This window comes from Candoia aspera, chromosome 7, assembly GCF_035149785.1.
Source record: "Candoia aspera isolate rCanAsp1 chromosome 7, rCanAsp1.hap2, whole genome shotgun sequence".
Taxonomy (NCBI): Eukaryota; Metazoa; Chordata; class Lepidosauria; order Squamata; family Boidae; genus Candoia; species Candoia aspera.
The window spans coordinates 40,958,041-40,976,781 of NC_086159.1; the positions used below are offsets into that span (position 1 = coordinate 40,958,041).

Here is an 18,741-nt window from a genome sequence, read left to right on the forward strand (position 1 = left end):
TTTATATCAAAAAATTCTTTTAATTTCTTTTTACACTCCTCTATTACTCCTTTTTTTAAAATACTCTCATTCAATCTCCATTTTGTACCTTTAGAAATCCTCATGAGTATAATTTTCACTGAGTTATGGTCTGAAAATGTTTTTGGTAAAATTTCAGCTTTTATTATTCTATTTGCTAAGTTTTTAGATACCCATACCATATCGATTCTAGAAAAGGATTTGAATCTATCAGAAAAAAAGTATAGTCTTTCATTAAACCGTTTTTATGTCTCCATGCATCTATCAAAGCTAAATTTTCCATTAATTTGAAAAAAAAATGGTAATTTTCCCTGTTTATCTTTAATTTGTTTGTCTGATTTTCTGTCTAATGCCGGTATCATAACCCCATTCCAGTCACCCATTAATATCCAGCTGGTATAAGAATATTTTAATAATTCTTCCATTAAATTCTCATAAAAAACCTTTGTGTCTTTATGGGGTACATATACTCCCACTACAATTATTTTCATATCTTGAACTTCAATTTCAATTCCTAAAAATCTCCCTTGCTCATCAGAAAATAGCAAACGTGGTTTTAAATAAGATTTAACATATACTACTATACCATTTATTTTCTTATTGTTTGCTGTTACAAATTCATTACCCAATTTTCTATTAAGTAAATACTTTACATCCTTTTTTTAAATATGTGTTTCTTGAAGGCAAATAACATCATTATTCAAATTTTTAAGATGGTGAAAGACTATTTGCCCCATTCCAAGTAATATAACTAATACCCATCACACCAGTAATTCTTCGTATTCTTTAGAAGTTGTGGATGACTCTTCTCTGCTAGTTTCTTTGATATTTGTCTTAATATGGTCTAAATCCTTTTTGTATTTTTCTAGAAATTCTTTAACCTTGTGCATTAAATTCAACTTAAACCTCCTTTCCTGAAAGGTAAAGCTTACCCCATCTAATTTCTCCCAATAAAATGGTATGTTGTTTCTTTTCAACATTTCGGTTAAAGACAAAGACTGAATCTGGCCGAACACAAGCTAGAGCTGCTATTAAGGCCTACCTTGTGGTGGTAAGAGCGGCGAAACATCAATATTTCTCCGCTTTTATTGCATCCGCAGAATGCTGCCCAATGGCCCTGTTTAAAATTACGTGATCGTTATTAGGTAGGGGGGACTCTGTCTCCCACCTACAGGGCTGTGGAATTTGCTGAGCATCTGCAGGGTAAAATCACTCAGATTCGATCCAAGTTGGACTCCAAGCGTGGGGCAGAGTCTGGGGAGATGCTGAGGGAATGTACTTACCCGGTTATCTGGGAACAGTTTGATCCTGTTGGGCCTGAGGAAGTGGACAGGATCCTCCGGATTGTAAACGCCACCACGTGTCATCTAGACCCATGCCCTTCCTGGCTTGTGAAAGCAGCCTGGGAGGTGACATGTGGTTGGGTCCAGGCAATGGTTAATGCATCTTTGAGGGAGGGAGTGGTTCCAGTTGCCTTTAAAGAGGCACTGGTACACCCCCTCCTCAAAAAGCCATTGCTGGACCCTACTGTCCTGGACAACTTTTGCCCAGTCTCTCCCCTTTTTGGGGAAGGTGGTTGAGAAAGTGGTGGTGTTACAACTTCAGAGGATTCTGGATGAAACGGATTATCTAGACCCCTTTCAGTCAGGTTTCAGGCTGGGATATGGGACAGAGACTGCATTGGTCACGCTTATGGATGATCTCTGGTGGGAGCTGGATGGAGGGAGTGCATCCATCCTTCTCTCCTTGATCTCTCAGCGGCTTTCAATACCATCAACCATGGTATTCTTCTGGGACGACTCAGGGAGTTGGGGGTGGGCGGCGTGGTTCTGCGCTGGTTCACCTCCTTCCTCCAGGGCCGTTCCCAGTCGGTGGTGATAGGAGATGAGAGATCCGAGTCTCGACCCCTGCTTTGCGGGGTGCCACAGGGTTCGGTTCTCTCCCCTCTACTATTTAACATCTACATGAAACTGCTGGGTGAGGTCATCCGTCACCACGGGATGAGGTACCATTAGTATGCTGATGATACTCAGATATATATCTCCATCTCGGGTGAAGTAAGTGATGCGGTCAATGCCCTTTCTCAGTGCCTGGGGGCTGTGGGGGCCTGGATGGGGAGCAACAGGCTTCAGCTGAACCCTGGTAAGATGGAGTGGCTGTGGGGGGGGGGGCTTCTCGGTATTTGGTAATTTAACATCTTTAGTTCTGGATGGGGTTTTGATCCACAATTATATAACATACAATGGTGCTTAAAAGTTTGTGGAATCTTTTGTATTTTCTGCATAACTACGACCTAAAACGTGATCTGTTCTCCACACAAGTCCTAAAACTAGATAAACAGAACCCAATGAGAAAAAAACATATTTGTTCATTTATTTATGGAGGAAAATGATCCAAATCTACGTATTTGTGCATGGAAAAAGTATGTGAACCTCTGGGATTATCAATTTATTTGAAGAGGACATTAGAGTCAGGTATTTCAATCAATGGGATAATAATCATGTGTGAATATGGGATGTCCTGCCAGGAACAGAATTCTCTGTATTCACTACCAAACTCTGATCTTCACAACAATGGTAGGTGGAAGTGTGTCATGGCATAAACAAAGGAGATTTCAGAGGACTGCCGAAAAACAGTTGTTGATGCTCATCAGACTGGAAAAAGTTACAAAATGATTTCCAAAGAGTTTGGAATCCGCCAGTCCACTGTCAGGCAGATCGTATACAAATGGAGGCAATTCAGTACCATTGTTAGCCTCCCCAGGAGTGATGGACTAACCAAGATCACATCAAAAACAAGGCATGTAATACTCCAGGAGGTCTCAAAAGAATCCCAGGTAATGTCTAAGGAAGTAAAGGCCTTGCTTGCATTGGTAAATATCAGTGTTTATGAGACCACCATCAGCAGAACACCAAGTAACATGGTGGGCATGGCAGGGTTGCAAGGAAAAGTCAGTATTCTCCAAAAAAAAAAAACATGGTTGCCCATCTGCAGTTTGTGAAAGACCACGTGGGTAAGCCAGAAGGCTACTGGAAGAATGTTCTGTGGATGGATGAGACCAAAATAGAACTTTTTGGTTTGAATGAAAAGCATTTTGTTTGGCGAAAGGCAAACACTGCATTCCAGCATAAGAACTTTATTCCATCTTTGAATATCGGTGGTCGTAGTATCATGGTTCAGGCCTTTGCTGCCTCTGGACCAGGACAGCTTGCCATCATTGATGCAACTATGAATTCTGAATTGTGTCAGCAAATTCTACAGGAAAATGTAAGGGTATCTGTCTGTGAACTGAAGCTCAAGAGCAAGTGGGACATGAAGCAAGACAACAACCCCAAACACACAAGTTGTATGACCAAAGAATGTTAAAGTAGAAAAACGTTAATGTTTTGGAATGGCCAAGTCAAGGTCCTGGCCTTAATCCTATAGAAATGTTGTGGAAGGACATGAAGCAGACAGTTAATGAAAGGAAGCTCACCAACATCCCTGAGCTGAAGCTGTTCTGTAAAGAGGAATGGACTAAAATTCCTCCACACTGATGTGCATTACTGATCAACAGTTATTGGAAACCTTTAGTTGCAGATACTGCAGCCCAAGGGGGGCATACCAGTGACTGAAAGCAAAGGTTCATATACTTTTGCTACACACAAATATACAGCTTTGGATTATTTTCCTCATAAATAAATGAACAAGTATAATGCTTTTGACTCATTTGTTTAACTGGGTTCTCTTTATCTAATTTTAGGACTTACGTGGAGAACAGAAGACATTTTAGGTCATATTTATGCAGAAATATTGAATTTTAAAAGTTAAACTTTTAAGCACCACTGTATATCCCAATCTTTAAGACTAACATACTTTCAGCAGCAACAGGGAATGGACAACTTTCTACCATATTGCTCATTTGATGATGCACTGCAGAAATGAGCTATAGGATCAGTTTCAGGGCCTAGTCATAGTTCAAGGAACAATTTGTCTTCTGAGAGCCCATATTCTCTCTGCACTGAATGCTAGTGCTTCCCTTTCAGTCACAGTTCAGTATATTTCAGTTAGCAGCAGCCAATCAGTTAATCATAGCAACCTAAATAATAATAGAGAAAATTAGAACTGCTCTCTTCTCTAGTGATAAGTCATTAGAATAGTTCAGGGTTAAGACCCAGTGAAATCTAAAGTCAGTAATAAAGGCAGAAAACTTTGGCTGGATGAAAGACAGAAAAGGGAATAATAGTGGCAGCAAACTGACCATTGTAATTTTTGAAAAAAAAAAGATGAGTTATACAGGTCTGCAAGAATTACTTTGCACAAAAAGAAAGAAAAGATTCACTGTTTTGCAGTCATTTCTGTAAAATATCAAATTGATAAACAGGTTGAACTCTGGTCATTGTGCATGTGGGTAACATTTTGTACACTCAACTGACAGGGAAAACAGCATCTGTATCTATACAGAGACACAGATTTTATATATATATATATATATAAATAAAATAAAATAAAATAAAATAAAATAAAATAAAATAAAATAAAATAAAATAAAATAAAATAAAATAAAATAAAATAAAATAAAATAAAATAAAATAAAATAAAATAAAATAAAAAACAGATTTATAAGGCCGCACTACTCATGGTATTCCAGGCAGCTTACAAAATTTACAAAAGGTTGTATTACATAAACTTCCTTAGATATTTCAGAATCCTCAAACTATATACTTAAATTCTAATCTCATATTCTAAAATGCACAAATTCCAGCAGGCAATTTAATTAAACTTTGTAGATTAAACTTTGTAGATTAAACTTTGTTCTAGAAACACCCCAAATATTCAGGTATAAGCCAGACCCATTTTGTTCCTGGGGGCAGATACATGATCTACCAGTAGTCACAATGCATTTTGCTTTGCTGAACTGTAATCCCCCCAGAGAAATCTAGCCAAAACTGTGAAACTTCACTAAGCCTAGATCAAAATCTCATTAACTTCACAAAACTAGGTTGGCTGAACCTTGGGAAGAGTTGTAAAAAGGGCTTTTCCATATGTGGCTCAGACTTCTATGCGATAAGCTGCTGCCTATATCAGCTACTGTCCTAAATGAATGCTGCCAGTCATGGAATGCCTGGCCCAGCATAAGTCATTACTTAGCTGATAGTTCTTAAATTCAGCTACTTTACTCTGATGATAATCTGAGCTATCAATCATATTTCCTAGCTCAACTGACAATGTGCCAGTGGCAGTAGCTATAAAAATAAATGTATGGCAGAGGTACTCCAATTTTCAGCACTACAGTTTAGCTCTAGAGCATCTAGAGATCAGCTCCTGATCCAGGCAGCAGCTTGAGGTTTTCAACAACAGCTTATGTGGACCTTCTACTAATATGGGTGATGTGGGGCAGGTAGATTCTGGCAATAGTGCAGGGTACTCGACTGAAACGTCCAGTCTGTTAGCTGTGACAAGTAGTGCAGTGTGTTTCACAATAGGACCGGGCCATGGATGATACTCTGCATAGTTCAGAATTCTGTTGTGCAAAGGCTGCTGTACTACTCTTGGAAGAGATTGGTTTGTTAACTAATTATGTTAACTAATTAATATGCTCTTAATCAGGGATGGAAATTTAAAACTTGTACTGTGGTTAACTTTTTTATCCATAATAATTGCACAGACTGTTATAAAGCAGTGGTAGCTTATTTCAGATACAGTATCATATCAGAATTAGGATACTGAAGAAAGCACGAATACTGAATTATTTTTCATTTGTTCCATAAGACATATATAGAATTATTCTTTGATAATATTCACTTTAAAAACCCGCTTCTCTTTGAAAGGCTCTATTACTATGAATGTCAGATGAATTGCTTTCTCATATTAAAACAATTAAGTTTTGCTTTTGAAACATTCAGAATAATGCATTGTTTTATATTATGTTTACTTCTTTTTAATATTCTGTTCTCTTCATCAGTAGACCTCAGAACGAATGTTTCGCTTTTATTAGCAGCTTTAATATTGGCAGCCAGTGCAGCAATTTAATTGTATATTTCCCTTCTTTTACAGAATACAAGTATTTATACAGCTGTTTCACCAGCTATTTAAAATCTGTATAGATGCAAAATGAAAAGCAGATGCAAGAATGAATATTAAATTGTAGTAAATAATTAGATCATTGTTTAATATTGTTTTGTAAACTTTATTGGAATATTGTGATGCCCATAAACTATGGTATATATTCTCAATCAGCAAAATACAGGAGGGATGGGGGAGAAATGGAAGAGTAACATCTTCAGAATGTAAAATTCCATATTTATCTTTCATATCCTATACCTTTTCTGATGCATCCAAAGTAAAAAGAGTACAAGTATTCCTTGACTTACGACCATTCATTTAGCGACTGTTCGAAGTTACAATGGCACTGAAAAAAGTGACTTACGATCAGTCCTCGCACTTATGACTGTTGCAGTGTCCCTGTGTTTCACATGATTAAAATTTGGGTGCTTAGCAACCGGCATGTATTTATGATGGTTGCAGCATCCCAGGGTCACGTGATAGCCATTTCCAAACTTTGCAGCCACAAAATCAATGGGGAACTGCATGATTCACTTAATGACTGCATGGTTTGCTTAATGGCTACGTGATTCACTTAATGATAGCTGCCAAAAATGTCGTAAAATTGGGTGCAGTCATGTGATGCCTCACTTAACAACCACACTGCTTAATGATGAATTTTCCAGCCCCTATTGTGGTTGTTAAGTCAAGGACTACCTGTAGACTTCCTCAGTTTTATTTATATACTACAAAAGGGAAATATTTAAGGGAATCTATCTATCTATCTATCTATCTATCTATCTATCTATCTATCTATCTATCTAACTATCTATCTGTGGATACACATATATGAGTGTGTGTTTTCCAAAGACATAAATAGATATTCATATGCACAATCTAAGTACACATATATGCACAACAGTCACTGTAGCTAACTGCTCAGAGTCCCTCTTTGAGGGGAGATGGGCAGTAGTGTAAATTTGAGAAATAAATAAATACAATCAACTTTGATGGTGCTGCTAATTAGTTTGCAAGAAGATACTGTCAAGGTCTTTAATTCTCTTCCCTCATGTACATGAATGCAACTGCAGTGCCCGAAACTGCTGTTCAGATAGTCGCAAATATAATCTCTCCTACTGAAGTCATGCTTGGATGATTGTATCTTGTCTTATTAGCACAACCTTTTGTATCTGCAGGAAGATGATTTCCATGGCCTGCAAAGCAGACAATCTAATTAAATATAGTTTCTGATTTCATTCAAAACATAAACTGATGTTTGCTGTATGACTGTTGTAAAATACTGAGTTACAGTTTGCTTGTTGTGAATCTAATAACCACAGTTTTCTGGTTGTATGAAATTTGAAACAAAGATTAATTAGGTAGGAATATAGCAATCTCTGTGTGTAGACATAAAGTTCACACAACAGCTTAAAGTCTCTGGGCATCTATAATAAATAAATAAAATGCTATTCTCTGTGTGTGTGTGTGTGTGCATGTAGAGTTTTACACAAACATTTTAATAAAGGGATGACCATGCAGGTACTCCTCGCTTAATGACCATTCATTTAGCGACTGTTCAAAATTATGACAGTGCTGATCTGTGCCCAAAATTATGACCGTTGCAGCACCCCTGCACTCATGTGATCAAAATCTGGGTGTTTGGGAGTCCACCCACACTTATGACCACAAGGGTGCTTCAACTGCCCCTACCCGCCTATCTCCCCCCCCATCTCTGCCCTTTTGGCCACTCTGCACCCTGCCTTGTGGGGTGCCAAGCAGCCCCAGAACCATGTGGCTCTGAGGCTACTTGCCATGCCCAGGACGCCGCAACAAGTGACAGCAAGCCTTCGTTCTTCTCAAGCTTTGGAAATGGGGAGGGGACCAGCTAAAGCAGCTCTCTCTTCTCAAGCCTTCCCTTCCCCATTTCCGAAGTGGCTACAGTTGCTGTGTTCTCTTCGCAAACCTTTCCAAAGAGGGCAAAGCGGGCAAAGAGGGTGCAGCTTTAGCCATGTGTAGAAGAAGCTGGGTCTGAAAAGGAGAGAGCAAAGGCAGTGAGGTGCTGGATGCAAAAGGTGGAAGGCTGGTGCGGGAAACTGGGAGAGAAGGCAGCTGGGTGAATGGATGCTTGCTGGAGAGTGAAGGAATGCTTGCTGGCTGGCTTGCTGGGGTGGGCTGGGGGCCACATGGGGCTGCGGATAGAAGGCAGCTGGGTGAAGGGATGCTTGCTGGCATTGCTTCAGCTTCCTGGGCGTGGCAAGCAGCCACAGACCCGCATGGTTCTGGGGCTGCTTGCAAGGCAGGGTGCAGGGCAGCCAAAAGAGCAAAGATGGTAGGGGAGGTGGCTGGGTGCGTGGGTGGGGTTTAAGGCAGTCACTTACCTTACTGAGGCTTGGGGCTGGGAAGGACCAAGCCTGGAATGGCTTGGATTGGGGTGGGTGTTTGGCTAATGACCAGTAAAATAAATGGCAAGGGGAACTGCTGGGATTGCCATCGCTAAGCAAAGCAGTCACATGATGTCTTGCTTAATGACTGCATTGCTTAGCAACCTAAATTCTGGTCCCAATTGCGGTAGTTAAGCAAGGACTACCTGCATTTGATGATAATTGTCTATACAAAGTCTACATCTATAAGCACCTTGTTCAGATGTTGCAAGTAACATCAGTCCTTCAGTCCATTAAGTAACTTGAATTGTAAATTTATCATTCCAGCGCTGAATAACAAGTCTTTCAGCATAAGAATGGCACAGAAAATCCATTTCCATTGTCCAGCTGTCAAATTTCATGTGGTAGGTATGTAAATCAAAAGAAGCTAGCTAACAAAAATATTAAAACCTATCCCAAAGTCAAATAAATATATGTATGACTTCCTAGACTATCATAATTCTATGGCATTGCAAAAATAAGTGCTTGAAATATTGCAAAAATATGCAATTCTCACTGAATCTCCAACAGTATGATGAATTATTCATTTCTTTTCTGAACAAATATGATGGATTATAACTATTATTTTTTTACTGAATAAGCTATAGTGTAAGATCTATTTAAACATTTTGGTACAGACATAAAAACAGTGTCCTGTTGATTAAATAAAATGGTACTCTCCAGTTCTTTATTCCATTCAGTCTTTACAATTTGCATATTGAATTGATTTATTGGCAACAAGCATTTATAAAAAATAATTATGTTATTTTAATCTCATTTGGTAATCACTTTAATAATTTAGGTGTTACTGAAGCTGAAATTGCTCCAAATTGAGATGTCAATAGATGTTGTTATTGTAAATATTGCCAGTGAGTAGCAAAAGAAAAAAATATTTCTCCTTTAATATAGGAAATGATAAAAATTGATCAATATTACTCAATAATTGGTCTAAAGTAAAAATATAAGTATAAACCATTTTATCTACAATTCTCTGCAACTAATGCCCCAACACTCTTTCCACAACCTTCCCCAGAAAAAGAAGATTGGAAGCAGGCAGAAATTTTCCAATAAGTTTAGGTCGAGGGAAGGCCTATTTGGGAAGGGCTGTACAACTTTCTCCTTCAAGGTCTGAACTTCTTCTCAGAAGAAATAGTTAAATACCTCCCAGATCCAATTTTTCCCACCTATGTAGCCATCCAAAGCAACCTTGATACAACAAAGGTATGATTCCACCCCACAGATAGCATCAGGACCTAGAACATCCTATCTATTTCCTCAGAGTCCCAAAGCTTCTAAAATTCAAGAAAAGAATCCAAAGTAACAGGACAAGTGTTTGCTTAGGTTACCTCTTTACATCTGTCCTAATCTTTGGCATTTAAGTTGGGATGGATCTGATCAGTGTTTCAGCAAAAATGAAACAATTGTTAAAAGCATGCCACTGAATATTTCATCTCTTTTTCTCTCCAATAGCCTATTCTGTGTGGACAAAATGAGGTGGGCAAGTAATTATTCTGGCTGCTCCCAATCAATTTGCCAAGTATGTTACAAAGAGTAACCTAGAGTAGATGTTACTAAGGGAAAAGAAATATTTCTCAAGCCATAATTTAAGTTGTGTTTGCAACCATTTTCAAGTGAACCAAAAAGAATGTCGCTTTATTTCTGCATTTTGTCTACAGAAAATCAGCATTAGCTGTAACTTTCAAGCCAACTTCTAAGTACCTCACAATGCAGCTATCTAAATAGACTACCACAGCATGGAAACTGATTTTCAAATCCTTGTTAGAAAGAAAAGCTGCCATTGATTCACCAATTGAAGTTGATAAAATAGCAATCTCAACTGCTTTAGTGCCTTGGGGCTTGCTGGTAAGTTCTAGTCAGCTGGATATGCGGCAAGGTGCTGGGATGAATCTAAAGGGCTATTCAGAGATACAACACCCCACTAGATCTTCTGGGAAATTAATAGCTATTTCACACTGCAGAGTAGAGTCAAAATATCTGATGACCTGATAAATGTAGAGAACAGAAGGAAGTCTGTCTATGTTGGAATCTGAAGTAAGATTAATGAAAGGTAACCAAAGGCAAGAGGAGAGATGAAAGACAGAGGTAAAAAATAGCTAAACGTAATTTGCATTTCCCGAATCTTAATAAATGATTTCATTCACAGAAGAAAATGTACAAAAGAAAGCCACATATACTTACAAATTATAAAGCATATCAGCCATGTTGCTACGGTAATACAAGGCATTTCTATAGGCGCTTTCAGCTTCAGAAATCTTGCTCTGGCTCTTCAAAACATTTCCAAGGTTACCCCATGCTGCCAAGAGGACAAAATAGTATTTAGAAGGAGTTACAATCCAATTATATACAATGTAGTATCCAAATATGAAATGGAAAGAAAACCTACAGAACTCTTTCCCTGCCTCAGTTTGAAGATCTGACCCCACCCCATTTTCATTAGATTATACTGTTTCATCTACTAGTAATAACAATATTAATATTGAACAACAGCCATTGATTTCATCTCAAAAGCCATATATTGACAAAAATATATTTTGTTAGGATCACCAATTCCTTGAAATTCCTACATGAAAATGTAGGAGTTGCACAAAGCAACTGTAAGGCTGCTACTTTTCCATATGTGACGTATTGGGCGCTGATAATGCAGAACAAGAAACACCCATGTTAATACATATCATTAGGGCCAGTTTCATGGCCTAGGTACATTGCTTTTTATTTATTTATATAAGTAATGGTTTTTACTTGACAGTCTTCTAGTGGGAGAAAATAATTCTGCAGGCAGAGTTAAGTTGGTAATAAAATATGCAATAGTCATCTGTACACTATGTATAGTGCTGTTGCTGGGCTGTTATATTATGGGTTGGAGAAAATGCCATGTGTGGATCTAAATTTGCAGAGAAATTTATACCACCAATTTTCACAATAGAAAGCAAAAATATTTTTGTTTTGTACCGTATGATTCTTTTTTCTGGACACACATCTCTTTGTTCTTTTATAGCTCTACTTTTTTTTATAATGTAAAATACAGAGAGTTGTTGGGAGTTGGGTCTTCTTTAAATCTATGTAAATAAAGGTCCTAATCATAATGGAAGGAAAAAAACGGCAACAATAGGGAAATCCTTAATTTGACCAAAATAACCCCCCCCCTCATTTCTTTTCTTTCACATATTTTATCTCAAACAAGACATAGGTAGTTTTCAATGTTATATGCAAGTCCAGAAGGTACACACGGTTTCCAAAAAACTATTTTTCTAATGTATCAGTTCTTCAATGGACTATAACCTGGCCCATCATATGAATCAAAGAATGTGCCAGGAGTCTTCCCAGCAGGCTGGACTGAAACTAATCAAACAGACACACAAGAATCCAGGAATTTCTCATAAGTAGTTTACTGCAGAAAAGCTAATAAGCCATTACAAAATAATTCCACTGACTGTTGTGTATTAAATGCAAGTCCTATTTATAGTGAAATCAAAATTCACATTTTTATGTCTTTTTTGGCAGTGGCCTTGTTTTCCACCTGTCTTTTGATAAGTCTAATATCAGGCTGTTTCCCTCCAATTCCCTTTCATAACCTGAGAGAGAGAAAAAATCTAGAAAATATATATGACAAAAAAACTTACCAATGAAGATGATTAACAAGTATTCATGGGGAAAACTTACTTAGAGTCTTATGCTTCTTGTTCTTAACATATTAAATGAATTATCTCATAAGACATCCTGCACTGAGAGGTATATTATAATAATAAAATTAACTTTAACTAGCAGAATTACTTAAGCTGGATAGAATCCAAAGATCTTACAATCACACTGCCAAAAGAAGCATTTGGTCTGTCATGGTGAATGAGAAGTTCTCAAGGCCTGTAGCAAGACATGTCTGAAAAGTACAAGTATTAGAAAAGCAATTCTTGATACAGCTTTGCTATTCAGAGAAGAGAAGAGAAGAGAAGAGAAGAGAAGAGAAGAGAAGAGAAGAGAAGAGAAGAGAAGAGAAGAGAAGGCCCGGCCCACTGGACATTAGCAAGGCTTCAGGCTTGCCTGACCTGTCACACTGGATCTCAAGCAGTGGGTGGAACTGAGTTGTATTTTCAAGGTTAGTGTACACAGTTTAGTCAGACAAACACTTGCTATCAGGTTTTGTGGAGCTGATTAAGTTTATGACATTATCCTGCAGCACTAACTATTTTATATCTGTAACAAATTCATCTTTTATCCAAACAGGGAGATCCAAATACTAAAGTAACTTTCACTTTCTGCAAGATCACCAAAGCAACTTTTACTTTCTGAGACTCAACGGTCTACTTAAGTCATAAAGCAACAATGGCAACGCATTAAAGATTTGGCAGTAGATACAAACTTCATAAGTAGATGTGTTTAATTTGATAAACTTAGACCAAAAACAGTTTAAAATGATCAGATTACATATTTGGATTTGCAGCATGACACCTCAAATCTTTGGTCTCACACTAGCCAGAAAGTACGTGCAATAACTAACTTTGTATTACAGTCAGCATAGTTTATCAAGTATACTTCTCCTTTAGACAGAAATAACAAAAAAAAACCCCTCAAACTAGACATTGAGGAAACTACTTTGAAAGAATTATGACTACTCAAGAAGTAATAATTTGGCCAGTATGGGCATCAGTAATAGTTTAATTTCCTTAGGAAGAAGGGAGGCATGAATTAGAGCTTATAAGAATACAACAGAGTATATACCCTTGAAGGCCATTGAAAAAGACCAGACTCCACAATCTCTGCATCATAAACCAAGCTAGCATCTTTACTTTTTGTCTGTGAAGCACTTTATGGCAACCACCTTTATTAGATTATTATAGTACAATTTGTAGCCATCAGACTGTACTGTATAAAATCCAATTTTTTTTAAAATGAGAATTATTGAGGAGTATAGTATAAGGTGAATAAAATTAATAATAATTTGCATTTAATTATTCTTGCCACTGTTTGCTTATTGTTTATATAACAAAAATAAAATTCTTGGAGAGAACATAGAATATTAAACCAATAAAGTTGTAACCACTTAGAAAATAAATGTAATGGATGTAACTTCCAATTTAAGGTACAATCTTATTAGTTTAAGTAATTGGTTATTCTTACTTGGATTAACTAATTGGTTTAATTTAGTCTTCTAAAGTGTCTTTTAAATTGAGAATTTGATATTCAGAAGTCAGCAATTCTAAGGAGAAAATAAGTAAACTACATGGAGATAAACATTACTTACTTCCTAACGTATGTAAGATTGTGCTACCTTATAAAAACAGCCTAAAGCCTTGGAAATCTAATACACGATCAATGACATTAGGGACAGAATACTCAGTTGGAAGTATCATCTTAAGAACCTAAAAAGGGAAGCACCCATTTAAACCCACCATTTCTCTGGATAATTACTAAACTGCTCTTCCTATTAAAAAGCTTTTCATAACATTCATTGTGCATGTTAAAAATATTCCTGTCAGGTAAATTCATTAGAGTATTCAGTATAGTGCACATGGGAATGAGAGAAATGAGGGGTTGACCTGTCTGATATCCTTTCAGTCTTTGAAGAGTGTGATCATATGAAGTCTTCTTATTTCAGGGAAAACATATTCATTATCTATAAACTCTGTTCATAAGACTTAGCTGTTAGTTGCTTTATCATCATTATTGTCCTTCTCTAAATCAATTCTAGTTTCTCAGGACTTTTTTAAAATTGTGATGACCAAAGTTGGACATAATACTCAAAGTGTGAACTGGCATAAGCAAAACTTATTTTTCATGATTTGAAAACTGTTTCTGTTGATGTAGCCTAAAATTGCAATTGCTTTCTCCTCAGCCACATCATACTGCTAATCCATATTCCATGTGGTAATCAATCACAAAAGATCTTCTTTACAAGTATCATTGCTAAATCAGGTATCTTACATCCTATACCTATGTATTTAATTTTTGTTTCCTAAGTGACAAACACTGTATTTGTTTCTGCTACATTTCTTTCTCCTTTTTCTTTTCAGTTTATTACTAAACTGAAAAGAATGTAAAATCAATATTGTTCTGAATTTTTTATCAGTTTTCTAAGTATTACCTATCCCACCCAATTTTATAGCATATACACGTTTGATAAGTCCCTCCATCTTTTCATGCAAGTCATTAATTTTAAAAAATTGAAGAGGGCAAAACACTGATTTTTGTTCATTCTACTCTTCAGTTTGATGAAGACCCATTGATGAGTAATCTTCAAATACAATTCTTAAGCAGTTATGTACCTCACTGCTGTAAAATAACTGCACCATAATTGAAAGCACAGCTAGTCAAACAAGCTAAATTCCATCTAGTAATTAGACTTGGGTTCATAAAGCAGGAAATGCTGCCAAGTTTTTTATCAAGTAAATTTTCATCTGGATAACATTTTGTTTTAGTTTTGTAGGTACTTCACTTGTGATTGGTGGTAAATAAATACAAATAAATGTCACAACATTCAGACAAAATGGTGGCTATGATGGATCTGAAATTGAGTGATGTTCTTCTCCCTATCTTACTTCAGTCTTTTGGAAAAAAATGGGGTTTATCCACAAAGTTGTTTTGGGCTTCAGAAGGTCTCAAACCTATATTAAACCAGACCACAGGTGTGCAAAGTAAAAATGCATTGGAGCTACACTGAACATCTCTGAAACTGAATATAGTATCAGAGACCATAGCTTATCCCTCTTAGGGATGATACGTGGTATGTGAAGTTCTACAAAACAGCTATTATCTTCCACAGATGTATAAGAAGAAGAAGAATGGCTGAGAGTGCAGCAGTGGTACCCTACACAATCCCACAAGCCTTTTGAGCAAGTTTTGAGAGGTGGTGCTTTAAGGCAACATTAGCATCATGTCTTTCTCTGCATTGTTCTATCAAATTAACTGTGGTGGGATGTCTGCTGTTGATCCATGATAACTCTCTTCCTAAAAGTGTATGCTAGGTCCCATTATTGAGGTTGTTTCATGAGATTATAGCCTGGCTTTTTCATAAGGTTTTCATTCACCTCATTAGGTGAATTTCTTTCTCTGCTATTTTTGCTGATATTATTTGATAAATACTGTTACAATGTTTCAAATTCTGGTTGTTCTATGTGGCTATTTCTACACTTTTTCAATTTAAACAAAATATTCTTTTTAGTTGCTCACAGTATATCATTCTTTAAAATGGGATCACTTAAAATAAAACAGAAATAAATACATTTTAGCTTCATTGTTATTAGTCATAACCACTGCCCACACTTTGCTATTCAATTTCCTGATTACTGACTGCTGGTAAATTGTGAAATAACATTCTTTTTCTGCCTTCACACCTCATTAATTGGTTAAGATTGTTTGAACTTTTGACACTAAATTACAACCCAGCCATAAATATTAAATGCTGTTTATGTTCAGCTGAAAGCAACAATACACTGTAACAGAATTTAAATATGATCTGCTTGTATAAATTTATGATATAAGACAGCTTATCCAAAGTATGAGGGAAAATGAAAATCTTAGATGCAAGCATCACATTTTAGATGTTTATACAATAAAGCCTTTAGTACCTTACCATGTGCACACAGGATATATAGTCTAAAAACATTTTAATATACACTTAATTTTTATCTATATCTGGAATTTTATTTTATTTATCTATCTATCTATCTATCTATCTATCTATCTATCTATCTATCTATCTATCTATCAAATTTGTCACCACCCATCTCCTCCGACCAGAGGGACTCTGGGCAGTTTACAATACAGAACAATAAATATACAGTAAAATTCTAATAAAATCCCTCTAAAACAATTTCTCAGCTACCCCAGCTCATAAAATCCAGATGGCTGTGATCTCCTTTAGTCATTATGTAGAAGGGGCACTTCAAGGAACTAGCCAATCCCAAGTATGTCGATTCTCCTTCCTCTCCCAAGCCCAGTGGCAGAGCCAGGTCTTCAACTTCCTCTGGAAGGCTAGGAGCGATGGGGCTAATCTCACCTCCGGGGGCAAGATGTTCCAAAGGGAGGGCGCTACTGCAGAGAAGGCCCGCCTCCTGGACCCCGCCAGATGAAATTCTCTTATCGACGGGGTCCGTAGCATGCCCTCTCTGCATGATCAGGTGGGATGGGCTGATGATACAGGGAAGAGGCAGTCCCTCAGGTAACCCGGTCCTGTGCCATGTAGGGCTTTAAAGGGCTTTAAAGGTGATAACCAACACCTTGAATTGGACCCAGAAGCAAACTGGTATCCAATGCAGCTCGCGTAACAAAGGTGTTATGTGCGCCCTTCTAGGGGCACCGAAAATAGCCTGCGCAGCTGCATGCTGGACCAGCTGAAGCTTCCAGATACTCTTCAAGGGTAGCCCCATGTAGAGTGCATTGCAGTAGTCTATATGGGTGATAACAAGGGCATGAGTGACTGTGAAAAGGGCTTCCGGATCCAAGAAAGCGTGTAACTGGTGCACAATATGCTGTGCAAAGGCCCTTCTGGCCACGGCTGCTACCTGCTCTTTGAGCAGGAGCTGTGAGTCCATGAGGACCCCCAGGTTATGCACCAGGTCTGTGTGGGGCAGTGCGACCCCATCCAGAACTAAAGATGACAAAGTCCCAGATACGGAAGAACGCTTAACCTACAGCCGCTCCGTCTTACCAGGGTTCAGCCGAAGCCTGTTGTTCCCCATCCAGACCCCTACAGCCCCCAGGCACCGAGAGAGGGCAGTCACAGCATCACTTACCTCACCCAGGATGGAGATATACAATTGAGTATCATCAGCATATTGATGATACCTCATCCCGTAGTGACAGATGATCTTGCCCAGCGGTTTCATGTAGATGTTGAATAGGAGAGGAGAGAGAACCGAACCCTGTGGCATCCCACAAAGGAGGGATCGAGGGTTGGATCTCTCCCCCCTCCATCACCACCGACTGGAACCAGCCCAGGAGGAAGGAGGTGAACCAGCACAGAACTACGCCACCCACCCCCAACTCCGAGCTGACCCAAAAGGATACCATGGTCAATGGTATCAAAAGCTGCTGAGAGGTCAAGAAGAGCGAGGATGGATGTACTACCCCCATCCCGCTCCTGCCAGAGATCATCCATAAGTGCGACCAATGCTGTTTCCATCCAATATCCAGGCCTGAAACCTGACTGAAAGGGATCTAGATAACCCATTTCCTCCAGAATCCTCTGGAGTTGTAATGCCACCACTTTCTCAACCACTTTCCCCAAAAAGGGGAGGTGGGAAACTGGATGAAAATTATCCAGTACAGTAGGGCCCAGCGATGGTTTCTTGAGGAGGGGTTGTACCAGCACCTCCTTAAAGGCAGCTGGAAACACCCCCTCCCTGAAGGATGTATTAACCATCGCCTGGACCGAATCACATGTCACCTCCTGAGTTGCTTTCACCAGCCAGGAGGGACATGGATCTAATTGGCAAGTGGTGGCATTTACTGTCTGGAGGATCCTGTCCACTTCCTCGGGTCCAACAATGGGGATAGCTGTAACTCTCCCCTCAGGTCACATTGCCACTGCTTCGACAAGAAAACTAAATCCAGGGTGAGGCCACTGTCTTTAGTTGGGTCCCAAATAATCTGAGTCAGGCCCATGGCTGCCATGGTAGCCATGAACTCCCGAGCTGCCACAGAGGCCCACCCCAGGGACAGCAAGTTGAAGTCCCCCAGAACCATAAGCCTGGGGAACTCCACTGCCAACCCTGAGATGGCCTCCAGCAGTTCAGGCAGGCAGGTTGCCACGCAGCAGGGAGACTGGTACAGCAGCAACACTCCCAACTGCCTTCGGGCACCCAACTTGAAAAACAGGGTCTCACAACCTGCCACTTGTGGGGCAGGGCCCTTGAAGGCCACCAGAGACTCCCGGATGACAACTGCTACCCCTCCCCCCCTGCCCTGGTGTCTCGGCTGGTGTCATGCCATAAACCCGGCCAGGCACATTTCCAAAAGGGGCACCCCCCCTTCAGGGCCCAGCCAGGTTTCAGTAATACATGCCAGGTCTGCCCCCTCCTCAGTGATCAAGTCACTTATGAGGGGGGCTTTGTTGTTAACAGACCTGGCATTGAGTAGCAGCAGCTGGAGACCAGGGCCCCTATGGGTCTGCTGACTGGGGCCTGGGTCTGAGCACACCAGGCGCGTCTTCCCCAAAGATGGCCCGCCCTCTGGCTCCTGCCATAACGACCCCTACCCATCACCACCTCAATAGTATGACCCGCCCTGCAGCCCCCAGAGACTCCAAATCCACCTAGCCCCACTC

General features: G+C 39.0%; 1 protein-coding gene across 2 annotated transcripts in view; it reads right to left on the reverse strand.

The window, feature by feature from the left end:
- The window catches only part of TMTC2 (transmembrane O-mannosyltransferase targeting cadherins 2), a 233,267-nt gene that overhangs the window by 68,763 nt on the left and 145,763 nt on the right, over nt 1-18,741 (reverse strand). For both annotated transcript variants that reach the window (XM_063308986.1, XM_063308987.1), the window contains exon 4: nt 10,662-10,776. In XM_063308986.1, the coding sequence (XP_063165056.1) occupies nt 10,662-10,776 (115 nt within the window). The remainder of the gene's footprint in view (nt 1-10,661; nt 10,777-18,741) is intronic.